General features: G+C 39.9%; 1 protein-coding gene across 3 annotated transcripts in view; it reads right to left on the bottom strand.

Moving 5' to 3' along the window:
- Nucleotides 1-13653, bottom strand: part of DLGAP5 (DLG associated protein 5) — a 39101-nt gene that overhangs the window by 6459 nt on the left and 18989 nt on the right. For all 3 annotated transcript variants that reach the window (XM_067734876.1, XM_067734891.1, XM_067734882.1), the window contains exons 12-15: nt 13477-13637; nt 7284-7376; nt 3730-3949; nt 503-686 (exon numbers count right to left, since the gene is read on the bottom strand). In XM_067734876.1, coding sequence (XP_067590977.1) covers nt 503-686; nt 3730-3949; nt 7284-7376; nt 13477-13637 — 658 coding nt within the window. The remainder of the gene's footprint in view (nt 1-502; nt 687-3729; nt 3950-7283; nt 7377-13476; nt 13638-13653) is intronic.

The following is a 13653-nucleotide window of genomic DNA, read 5'->3' as shown; positions in this document are numbered from 1 at the left end:
TATTAGCTCCCCCTTGTCTCACTCTGCCATCTGTCAAGTCAGCAACCTCAAGGTACTTTCTATAATGGCCGGTACAAAAGTGCCTACCTCTCAATGACACTGCAGGGAGGTATCAGCACTGTTTTGTGGATGATGAATCTGAAGCTTAGTGAGTTAATTAAACTTGTCCTGAAGTTTCATAGCTAGTATGTCATAGAGCTGGTTTTGAGCTCAGATCTGTCAAGCACCAAAATTTCAGGCCGTTTATCAACAAAGAACACTATATTACTTCTTTTCTTCTTGGTTCTGCAGCATTTACTTTGCCCATCTAGATATGACCATTTACCAATCTGAAATGTGAAGCCCTAATTTCCTCATTTATAAAATAGAAGTATTGCCTATACGTTACAGGGTCATTGTGAAATTTAATAAACAATACATATCTTGCATACTTAACCAGGTTAACAATCTGAAATGGTATTTAATGTCTGCATCTGTTAAACCCTTAATATTAAAGAAATACCTGTTTCCAGGAATATTTGAAATCAAAGTCTTATCAACATGTTCACTTTTGGTGCCCTGAGGATCAGGATTCTCTGGTGATGTGGTTTGTCTTAAAACGCCCATCTCAGCCCTGCTCTCAGACGCAGCTTTGCTGGCAGACTTAGGTATTCTAAGTCGTTGAGAAAGACATTCAGAAGAAAGTCCTAGAAGATGAGAGAAATCATCTTAATACCAAAAAGCTCTTTCATTCATTTTTCACTATAACTAGGAAGACAGTGCAAATTCTTCCTATTCCCCTACCTTTCTCCTATAAAATAATGTTTGTTAAAGTCAATGCCTGGGACTTTCAGTTAAAGATAGTACTGAATACACACACTAAACTGCTTCCTCTTGACATCCCACTACTATAAACAGTAACAGATAATCTTGAAAGGTTGAATGCTACAAGGACAAAGCATCCTTTTTTTTAAGGTCAGTGGCTTTTAAAATTTGAAATATAATTTTCAAGGACAAAGGAAACTAAACCAGAAACAACAAAACTCAGAAAAATTTGGAAGCGTAATATAGATAGATGAGTGGTATATTACTTAGTAGACTCAAGAAAATAAATCCTAAGCCACTAGTCAGGAAAGATGTGAATCAACCCAGTTTATACCGCAGCACCTCTCAAAAGAATTGGTGGCCTCAAGAATCTCTGCAAGCAGAGGTAAAAACAGGAAGATTGGTTCAAAGTCAGTTTAAAGAACAATTAGTCCAGATTCCTTTCCTCATTATGCACAGCTGGGAAACTGTCAACAACCCCCTCCCACCACCAAGATAAAAAAAACTAGAGGCTTATCTCCCCAAAAAGGTGAAACAGGGCATCTCTGGTTTAGGGGATAAGGTTGAGAGACGGGTACTATATGGTAAAGGGGGGATTAAATGAGTATTATTTAAATTGTTGATACACTCAGTTTCCCTCCCCCCATGTGGCTCCTGAAAGACTGGAAGCCAGAATTATACCCTCCAGGCAACAGCTCAGAAGGATCTTCTCTGGGGAATCTAACTAGCCCATGAGAAAAGACTTAAATACAGTGATGATGTGCAGGTTCCCAGCATAATGGTGCAGCTAAATCACCCCACAGTAAAGACCTTATTACCCACACGCTGCCGTGCAGAGTCCCGCTCTTAACCATGAGCAAGCAGTGAATGATCATCAGACACCCGATGGAAGACTCTAATAAAAGAGACAGAAACCAAAACCAAACAGATGAGAGTACCTTGGAACAAATTATCCAAGGGGAGAATACGTAAAAGCTATCGTTAACGTCTGTAGAAAAATAAGACAGTGCACTTACGAAACAAGTACAGAATGTTATAAAATGGAACATTCAAAGACTAAGAAAGAGTTCTTGGGAATTAAAAACATGATAGCCAACAGGAAAGTTGAAGAAATTCAGGAAGTAGAAGAAAATGACAAGTACAGGAAAGAATGATAAAAACAGTCTATTTACCAGGAGAAAGATAAGAGTTTCTGAAAGATCAGAGAAAACCAAGGAAAGTACATCAAAGGAATAATTCAAGAAAAAAATCTACACCTTGTTTAGAGAGGGCTGTAAACAATACCCCAAGACTCCTTTAAGCATTGGAAGTGGTTGCCTTTAGGAAGTGACAAACGGGATGAGTGGGGCTTCCTGGGGGACTTCTGTCTTGTAACAAACCTCATATAAACTATGAGTTCTACAATTAAAACTCTATTGAGTTCTATAATTAAAAATCAATTTCAGAAAGATCAATTTTGATCAAAAACCTTGATCTCTCTCGTCATAAGTACCAAGATGGCTCCCTGAAAGAATAGACAGTGGTGGGCCCATAGTCATGGAAACCACTAGGATCCTTGGGAAGTAAGTAACAAGGACCCATGCCATTAGCAGTGAGGCGATTCCTGGAGTCCAGGGAGTGCAGCTGCTTGGGGTAAAGGAAACACACCAAAACCACCCACTAGGTGTGATACCTAAATTGACAGGGAGGTAATAATATACTTGAGGTGATGAATTTACATTTTAATGTAAATATTAAGTAGCAACTCAAGTTTATTGTCAGAAATCTTCCAAGTGGACACAGTTAAATAATAGGAAAAAAAATCCCTTCTCCTGATTAGTACTTAAAGAGGACTTAGCCCCTTTCTCCTTGAAAATAAACATCTAGCACTTAAAGCATTAATAGAAGTGTCAGGCTTCCCTGGTGGCGCAGTGGTTGAGAGTCCGCCTGCCGATGCAGGGGACATGGGTTCATGCCCCGGTCCGGGAGGATCCCACATGCCGCGGAGCGGCTGGGCCCGTGAGCCATGGCCGCTGAGCCTGCGCGTCCGGAGCCTGTGCTCCGCAGCGGGAGAGGCCACAACAGTGAGAGGCCTGCACACCGCAAAAAAAAAAAAAAAAAGTCTACCAAGATTGAAGAAACAGATTACCTCAACTATGACCTCTCATTATATGGCTTATACATAATTTCAATCTAGGTAAATAAATTCAATCTAATAAAGATAGCCTATGAAAAATAGCTATTGAAAAATACAACCAGAGTTAGAAAATCATAAGAAGAATGGTTTCCTGAAGTAGTAAAAGCTGGTTACACTGCAATATTTTAAAATTAGGAAAATGGGGGACTTCCCTGGTGGTTCAGTGGCTAAGACTCCACGCTCCCAATGCAGGGGGGCCCAGGTTCGATCCCTGATCAGGGAACTAGATCCCACATGCCGCAACTAAGAGTTCGCATGACGCAACTAAGACCTGGTGCAGCCAAATAAATAAATTTAAAAAAATTTTTTTTAAATAAAATAAGGAAATTGGTACATTTACTGTACTTCAAAAAGATAAGAGGAGGGGCTTCCCTGGTGGTGCAATGGTTGAGAGTCCGCCTGCCGATGCAGGGGACACGGATTCGTGCCCCGGGCCGGGAAGATCCCACATGCCGTGGAGCAGCTGGGCCCGTGAGCCATGGCCGCTGAGCCTGTGCGTCCGGAGCCTGTGCTCCACAACGGGAGAGGCCACAACAGTGAGAGGCCCGTGTACCGCAAAAAAAAAAAAAAAGATAGGAGGAAAATTTTTACTCCAAATGAAAATTAAACCAAACCCACCTTCCATAAGTTATTTCTCAGAAATCACAGAAAACACATAAATCTTCATGTGAAAACTATTTTTCACCTCTTACACAAGCTCCCATCCAACCCAAATATTTCCGTTTAGTAGTCTCAGCAGAAAAACTAACCTGAGAATGATTTAACGGGACTTTCAATTCTGAAAAATCCAGCATCAAACACTATTTTATCCACTTCCTTTGGCATTGCAGAGGCTGCTGCCTCAGCATGTTCTTTCTGCTTAATTCTCTCTCTCACTGCATTTTTTATGGCAGCTAGGCGATTTCTAGCTGCAATTCTTCCACCATCATCCTGTTTGGGTTTACTCACTATACCTGAGACAACTTTTTTCTGTGAAGAGAAATTATGACTTATTAAAGGGATTCATTACCATCTTATAAGAAAAACAAATAAGGCATACATGAAATACTCAACACATTCATCATATACTTACCAAGCTCCTAATACGTGCTAAAATGCTTGCGGGGGGGGGGGGTGTTGGACTTCCCTAGTGGCGCAGTGGTTAAGAATCCGCTTGCCAATACAGGGGACACAGGTTCAACCCCTGGTCCAGGAAGATCTCTCATGCCACGGAGCAACTAAACTCGTGCACCACAGCTACTGAGTCTGCTCCGAAGCCCATGGGCTACAACTACTGAGTCCGAGTGCTGCAACTACTGAAGCTCGCGTGCCTAGAGCCCATGCTCCACAATAAGAGAAGCCACCGCAATGAGAAGCCTGCGCGCCGCAATGAAGATGGGCCCCGCTTGCTGCAACTAGAGAAAGTCCACATGCAGCAACGAAGACCCAAAGCAGGCAAAAATTTAAAAATAATAAATTTTTAATAAATAAATAAATAAAATGCTGGGGTTCAAAAGGTAAAGGACAAAGTTCCTGCCCTCAAGGAGTTCTCAGCTTCACAGTGGAAGAGCTAAATAAGGACACTGAGAAGAATAAATGTCGTGTTAGAAATAAATTCAGAGGGCTGAATTTATCAATTAATCAACCTTCAGAGGCACCAAGAAGGCTTATAGGAAGTAGCACCTGAGCTGAAATCACAGCTAGGTGGGCTACAAGATGGGATGAGGAAAGGGCTAGGTAGAGAGAATAGCATGTTTGCAAAACCAGGAATGAAAGAAAGCACAGAGGAGTTGGCAAGAGGTAAGTAACAGCTAATTATGATCCCTCACATGTAACCATTTTGAGGAGCTACATTTACACAGAGGACAAAGGAATAGAGGTTACTGATGATTTTTAATCAGGAGGTTAACATTATCAAATTTGCATTCTGGAAAAGTCACTCTGTGTCCAGCCTGGAGAATGGATTGGAGGGTTACAAGCCAGTTAGGAAGGCGATTACTTCAGTGATACTGGAAAAAGATGCTAGCAGTTAGATAACGGAGGGAAAAATGGAAAAAAGTAAACAGATTCAGGAGATATGAGGAAGAATTGAGAGGACTTAGCAATCTTTTAGATACGTGGAATGAAGGTGGTGAAATACAGAAAGGAAAGGACCACAGAAGATAGCCAGGTTTCTATCTTGGAGGCCTGGAGGGATGATAATACCATTCTCTGAGACAGGGAAACATCGATGTGTGTGAAGATGATTTCAGTTTGGGATACACAGATTTTAAAGTATTACTGTGTCAGCAGTAAGAGTGGTTTGAAATACAGATTCGGGAATCATCGCCGAGTGGGTAAGATTGCGCATGAAGAATATGGAAGGAGAGAAGAGAGTTGAGGTAGGAACTGGAGTATCACAAACACTTAAGGGATAAATGGAAAGAAACTTGCAAACATGACTGATAAAAAGGGACAGAGGTAGGAGGAAAATCAGTATAAAATAATTTCAAGAAAGAGGGAGTAGACTGTATTTAATACTGCAGAGGGACTAGATTTTATAATTAAGTACCTAATAACTGCAGCATTAATGGATCAATAACCTTGGTTATAACTGTTCTGGAAGCATAGAGGGGGTGAAGCTGAATTGCAGTGAGTTGGAAAGGTAAGTGGGAATCAAAATAATAAAGACAGAGTATAGACAACTTTTTCAGGAAGCTTGTCTGTGACTGGGAAGAAAGAAATGGGAATGGGGGAAGGGGAGGTACAGATAACTGTGTACCCTCACAGTACACAGATGTGGCCCTCACAGGTTTAGCTGTTGTTGTTTTGCTTTTTCCTAATGTAAACAGAGATAAGACCCTTAAACATACCTAAAAACTGATGGAAAAAAGAGGGAAAGATGAAAACAGGATAAGTGATGGAATGAGAGGCAATGAATAGGAGGTAGAAGGGAATGGTAACAAAGTATAAGTAAAAGATAAATTTTATTTTATTTGTCCAATATCTTAACAGTAGCCTATAAATAAAGTAGGAGGAGAGAGACACCTGGTGACAAGGGGCAGAATTACAAGGCTCTGATATACTGCTGTACTGATACAGCCATTATCTGCATCACTGATGATATTAATGTTTCCAGGACTAAGTACTCAATAAGAAATATCCACAGTAGCTTCAAAATGTTCAAGCATCCTTCATTGTTTAGTAGATTTAAAACTCGTTCAATCAATTTTGTCAATGTCCTTTGAGTCTCTGTCATAACAATTAGTAAAATAATTTTATTAAAATGTTTCTTTAATACTGTAACAGCTTAAACTCCTAAGGATTTAAAACAGTTTTGCTATGGATTACATAGCATGATAAAGTACCAATCTAGAAACCTGATTTTATAACCACAGACATTTTTCTAAAATCTAAAAGGAAAACTGGCAATGCTCTACTGTGGTTTGAGAAGCATTCATCTGAATCAAAAACTCTGAGTTTAAAACATTACTAGAAAAAATTCTACAAATAGATAAGAATGGAAGTTATCATGATAAAGTAATAGGAAATTTTACAAGACAAAGTATAGGGAAGAAGACAGACATTCTAAAGAGCCATTGTTCCTCTTTCTTTTCTATTTAAAAAATTATTTCAGGACTTCTGTGGTGGTCCAGTGGTTAGGACTCCACGTTTACATTGCAGGGCGCCCAGGTTCGATCCCTGGTCAGGGAGCTAAGATCCCGCAAGCCACTCGGCATGGCCAAAAAAAACCCAAAAAATCTTTCATTTTGAAATATATCACACAAAAGCACAGCCTACTGGATAAGAATAGGAATTCTGGAATGAGAAAGTCTGGCCTGAAACCCAGCTCCACCTTGGACAAGTAACTTAATCTTTCTGGGCCTCATATTCCTCAACTGTAAAATGGGGATAACAGTACCCACCTCAGGAGGATTGTTGAGGATTAAATGAGTTAAAACATGTAAAGTATTTGGAACAACATTTGTCACATACTAAGCATTATATAAATTATCTAATTCTACCATTATTATTACCAAAAAATGTATAAACACAATTTAAAGAATAAAACAAACACACACACACCCACTATGTAGCAACTCAGAAGCTCTCAATCAATCACAGCCCCAATTCAATCATAGCCCCTATCCTTCCTCCCTCCGGAAATAACCATCCTGAATTTTGCATTGCTCATTTCCTTTCTTTCTTCAAAGACAATCAGCACATTGTAAGCAATATATGAAACTTATTTTAAAAAATGATAAAAATCTGAAGCTAAATGTTTATAAAGCTTGAAAATAAAATTTAGAGTAGAAGAGTCTATATTAGAAACCCACAAACTTACCCGAAAAACTTTTTTGCTTGTATTGTTATTGTTTTGCCACCCAGATTCCTCAAGTTTGGTCAGATTGTTGAATTTTTGATTTACGTCTTCTACCTATTAATAAATAAAGCACAAGTTTATCAGATTAATGCTAACCACATTAAAATTACAAACTAATAAACTGAAGCTTCAAAAAAATTGAGAATGGCAACATAAAATTAGACTAAATCACCCTGAATTTAGTATTCAAGTGAAAAACTCTTATAGTAAAATTGTTCATTGTTCTTTTTGGTCTTACAAACCTTCAAAATCTACACAAAGAATGTCATATATGGGGGCTTCCCTGGTGCCACAGTGGTTGAGAGTCCGCCTGCCGATGCAGGGGACACGGGTTCGTGCCCCGGTCCAGGAAGATCCCACATGCCGCGGAGCGGCTAGGCCTGTGAGCCGTGGCCGCTGAGCCTGCGCGTGCGGAGCCTGTGCTCCGCAACGGGAGAGGCCACAGCAGGGAGAGGCCTGCGTACCGCAAAAAAAAAAAAAAAAAAAAAAAAAAAAAAAAAAGCCATATATGGATAACTCTCCTAAATTATTTTTGATCACTAAATGGTAGGAGAGATATCCTAAATGTTTTTGTTTCCTAAATTACACAATATGAATACAATCTCTCTCTTTGTTTACAGGACATCTTGGTTGCTTCCAAGTTTTGGCAATTATAAATAAAGATGCTATAAACACCTGTGTACACATATTTGTGTAGACATATGTTTTCAACCATTTGGGAAAATACCAAGGACTGTGATTGCTGGATTGTATGATAAGAGCATGTTTAGTTTTGTAAAAAACTGTCAAACTGTCTTCCAAAGTGGCTGTACCATTTTGCAATGTACCACCAGCAATGAATCAGAGTTCCTGCTGCTCTCCATATTCACCAGCATTTGGTGTTGTCAGTGGTTTGGATTTTTGCCATTCTAATAGGCATGCAGTGGTAGCTTATTGTAGTTTTAACTGGCAATTCCTTAATGATCTACGATGTTGAGCCTTATCTTGTCATATGCTTACTTGCCATCTGTGTATCTTCTTTGGTGAAGGGTCTGACCAGGTCTTTTCTCCATTTAAAAATCAGGTTGTTTGAAGGGTTCTTTGTATATTTTGATACAGATGTTTATATCAAATATCAGATACATCTTTTATAAATATTCATTTCCCAGTCTGTGGCATGCCTTCTCATTCTCTTCACACAATCTCATTTTAAAAGATTCAAATAATATCCCCATCCTTCTGGTATTTCCAATCTCCTCCAACGAGGTAACCACTGTCAACAGTTTGGTAAACTTGCTTCAAGTCCCCTTACTATGCATTTATATTCATATGTATTCTCAATCTCTCTCTCAAAAAAAAAATTTAAACGTCAAAACGACTCAGGATTACATTTATGATCACTGATTTTCAACAAGTTGCCACTGTAATTCAATGAGGAAAAGACAATCTTTTCAAGAAACAGTACTGGGAAAATTGGATATCCTCAAGAAAAAAGATGAATTTAGACTCTTATCTACAGCATACAGAAAAACGAACTACAAATGGATCACAGACCTAACTGTAAGAGCTGAAACTGTAACACTTTTAGAAGAAAACATAAGAGAAAATCTTTGTGACCTGTGGTTAGGCAAAAAGAGTTCTTAGACATGTACACAACATAAAAGAAAAAAAGTTGATAAATTGAACTTCATCAAAATCAAAAACATTTGGGACTTCCCCAGCAGTCCAGTGGTTAAGACTCTGCTCCCAATTTAGGGGCACGGGTTCAGTCCCTAGTCAGGATCCTGCATGCCGTGCAGTGTGGCCAAAAAATACAAAAATCAGAAACATTTATACTGCAAAAGACATCATTAAGAAATTATAACAGAAGCCACAAATTGGGAGAAAATATTTGCAAATAATATTTCTGATAAAGGACTTGTATCCAGGATATATGAAAAACACCACTCAGTAATAAAGGCAAACCAATTTAAAAATGGGCAACAGATTTTACTAGACATTTTGCCAAAAAAGACATATGAATGGCTAATAAGCACATGAAAAGATGCTTAACATCATTATCAAAACTATAGAGACAGTTCTCACCCACTAGGATGGCTGTATTAAAAAAGACAGACAATAACAAGTATGGATGTGGTGAAACAGGAGCACACATTGTTGGTGGAGACGTAAAATGGAGTAATCACTTTGGAAAACTGTTTGGCACTTTCTTAAAAAGTTAAACATAAATTTACTACATGATCCAGCAAAATCTAGGTATCTACCCGAGAGAAATGACAATATATATCCACACTGATATTTGTATATGAATATTCATAGAAGACTATTCATAATCACCAAAGAGTAGAAACAATATAAATGTCCATCAATTGATAAATATAGATACAAGCTACAACATGGATGAACCTCAAAAACATCATGCTAAGTGAAAGAAGTCACATACAAAAGACCACATATTGTATTATTCTACGTAATGTGAAATGCCCAGAAAAGGCAAATCTACAAAGACAGCAAGAAGATTAGTGATGCCTGGGGCTAGGAGTGAGAATGGGGATTGACTTGCAAATAGGCAGGACGGATCCTTTTGTGGTGCTAAAAATGTTCTAAATTTGGATTACGGTCACGGTGTGCAACTCTGTAAATTTACTGACAGTCATTGAATTGTACACTTAAAACAGGCAAAATTTTTTTAACATCTTTATTGGAGTATAATTGCTTTACAATGTTGTGTTAGTTTCTGCTGTATAACAACGTGAATCAGCTATATGTATACCTATATCCCCATATCTCCTCCCTCTTGCATCTCCCTCCCTCCCACCCTCCCTATCCCACCCCTCTAGGTGGTCACAAAGCACTGAGCTGATCTCCCTGTGCTATGTGGCTGCTTCCCACTACCTATCTATTTTACATTTGGTAGTGTATATATGTAGTTGCCACTCTCTCACTTCGTCCCAGCCTACCCTTCCCCCTCCCCGTGTCCTCAAATCCATTCTCAATGTCTCCGTCTTTATTCCTGTCCTGTCTCTGGGTTCTTCAGAACCATTTTCTTTTTTTTTAGATTCCATATATATGTGTTAGCATACGGTATTTAAAACAGGCTAATTTTATGATACACAGATTGTACTTCAATACAACTCTTAAAAAAAAAAAAAGGCCCCAGCAGCCAGTTTGAAGAGGCTGTCATTGGCCAAAGCTGAGAAATGAGCATCAATAAAGACAGTAACTGTAAATAATGAAAACACATCAAATATCTTTAAATCCATATATTAACAATGATAGTAAGAAACACAGAATTAATTGACCACCATCAAAAGATACTAGTTAACCAACTCATCAATATGAAAACTGGTAAATGTATAAAAACTGCTCACAAAGTAATGCTTATATTATGACTACATAAACACTATTCACATCTGGGCCATAAAGTTATTGAGACTATTATGTTCCCTTACTCACTTTTCTCTAGACGTAATAATTGTTTTGCTTTTTGTTTGCTTAGTTGTTCATGTGTCTATCATCGATTCAGTCTAAACTCTGCACAGTAAGTATAAATCTCCTCTTAAGGACTTCCCTGGTGGCGCAGTGGTTAAGAATCGGCCTGCCAATGCAGGGGACACGGGTTCGATCCCTGGTCCGGGAAGATCCCACATGCCGCGGAGCAACTAAGCCCGTGCGCTACAGCTACTGAGCCTGTGCTCTAGAGTACTAGAGCCACAACTACTGAACCCATGTGCCACAACTACTGAAGCCCATGCAGCTAGAGCCCGTGCTCCGCAACAAGAGAAGCCACCGCAGTGAGAAGCCCACGCACTGCAACAGAGTAGCCCCTGCTCGCCACAACTAGAGAAAGCCCACGCGTAGCAACAAAAACCCAATGCAGTCAAAAATAAATAAATAAAATAAATTTTAAAAATAGAAAAGAAAAAAAAGAATGCATTAAATCTCCTCTTAATAAAAAACAAATCAGGTATTTTACTCAGTTCAGCTTTCCAGAGACAGGTCTGGTAGAGCCCCTGGTCCCCTTGTGCTGATCAAGAAGTGCTGCTTCCTAAGCATGCTTCACACATTCTTGTCTCCCCTCGGCCTCAATTCTCTTGGCCCCTTGCTGGGGATCCAACCTACCTCCTCCTCCATTCTTGGCTTACTCCCTCATTTTTGTGAGGTACTTTCTCACTTAGCTTGCTAAGAAAGAGTGCTTGGGAGGTAAAATCTGAGACTGTGTGTGTTTGGAAAATGCCCTTCCACCCTCACACTTGATTGGTTGGCTACAGAGCTCCAGGTTGGAAGTTATTTCCCTCAAAAGTTTGAGGGCATTGTTCTCCCAGCTTTAAATGTTGCAGTTGAGAACTCCAAGGCTACTGTGATCCTTGACCCTTTGTATGAACCTTGTTTTCTCTCTGGAAGCTTCTACAGTTTTCTCTTCATCCCAAGAGTTGTACAGTTATACTTAATGGCATACGTTGGTGTGGGTCTACACTTGATTCACAGTGATAGGCACTCAGTGGGCTCCTTCAATCTGGAACTCATGTCCTGCAGTACTGGAGAAAATTTTTAAACCATTTCATTGATGATTTTCTATTTTTTCAGTACTCCTTTTCTGGAATTCCTATTATTTGGATACTATACTTCCTAGATTGGTCCACTTCCTCCATCCAAATACCTTTCTTCTTATTTTTGCTTTGGCTTCTTTCTTTCAGGTTTGAGGCTTTCTTGAAATGTCTAATAGTTGTTGACTATAGGTTCCTGAAATAGTAATTTATATGCTTATTTCTAAAATGTGCTCAAAAAGCTACAAAGTATCATCTCCTCCCATGCCTTTACTGATCTTCCTAGTGATTCCCTCTCTCATAGCACTTTTTTTTTTTTTTTTTTTTTGCGGTACGCGGGCCTCTCACTGCTGTGGCCTCTCCCGTTGCGGAGCACAGGCTCCGCACGCGCAGGCTCAGCGGCCATGGCTCACGGGCCCAGCCGCTCCGCGGCATGCAGGATCTTCCCGGACCGGGGCACGAACCCACGTCCCCTGCATCGGCAGGCAGACTCTCAACCACTGCGCCACCAGGGAAGCCCTCATAGCACTTTTTTACATTAGATTGGAATGATATATTTTGTCTAACTCACTAATCAAACTACAAACTCCTTTGGGGCCGAGAATGTGCCTTATTTTATCAACTCCTAGTGCAATGTCTGGCACACGGTAGGAACTCAGTAACTGCTGGATGAACGGAACTACTAAAGACTAGATTTACTCATCTTCTCACATGTAGAATCATTACAGATTATTCAACAGTTGAATATAATCTCAGTTTCCAACCCAAATAGAAATCATACTGACAATATAGGGGAGGAGAAGAAATCAGTCATCAAATTTAGACAGCACTTGGGACTTCCCTGGTGGTCCAGTGGCTAAGACTCTGCACTCCCAATGCAGGGGGCCTCGGTTCGATCCCTGGTCAGGAAACTAGATCCCACATGCCGCAACTAAGAGTTCACGTGCTGCAACTAAAGATCCCGCATGTCACAACTAAAAGATTCCCGAATGCTGCAACTAAAAGACCCCGCATGCCACAACAGAGATCCCATGTGCTGCAACTAAGACCCGACGTAGTCAAATAAACAAATAAATAAATAAAGTAAAAATTTAGACGGCACATTACAGTTTATTAAGGTGCTAATATCTCATTTAATATTACAGGCACAGGGACTTCCCTGTTGGAGCAGTGGTTAAGAATCTGCCTGCCAATGCAGGGGACACGGGTTCGAGCCCTGGTCCGGGAAGATACCACATGCCGCGGAGCAACTAAGCCTGTGCGCCACAAGTACTGAGCCTGTGCTCTAGAGTCCACGAGAAACAACTTCTGAAGCCCGTGAGCCACAACTACTGAAGCCCACGTGCCACAACTACTGAAGCCCGCGTGCCACAACTACTGAAGCCCGCACACCTAGAGCCCATGCTCCACAACAAGAGAAGCCCCCGCTCGCCACAACTAAAGAAAGCCCACGCTCAGCAACGAAGACCCAATGCAGCCACAAATAAATAAATACATAACTAATATTACAGGCACATAAGTAGCTAATACTAACCCTTTTATACTACTGTTACCTCATTTTCAAAAAATCCAAAAAAACAAAAAAAACAGACTCAAAGTTAACATATTCAAAATACTTGACCACATACCTGAAAACTAAGCATATCCCAAAATCCATCCAGATCTGTACAGGTAGTTTCCTTTTCACCTCGTTTATATTCACAATTGTCCACCAGTCCTTCAAACTGTTTGAACCTTTCTTTCATAAGGAGTCTTGTTTGACCAACTGCTGTGCGAATAAGATCTTTAGCTAAAAGAAATATGAG

The sequence above is a fragment of the Pseudorca crassidens genome, chromosome 1, assembly GCF_039906515.1.
Source record: "Pseudorca crassidens isolate mPseCra1 chromosome 1, mPseCra1.hap1, whole genome shotgun sequence".
Taxonomy (NCBI): domain Eukaryota; kingdom Metazoa; phylum Chordata; class Mammalia; order Artiodactyla; family Delphinidae; genus Pseudorca; species Pseudorca crassidens.
The sequence above is the reverse complement of the archived record's forward strand: the minus strand, read 5'-3'. Positions and strand labels throughout refer to the sequence as shown.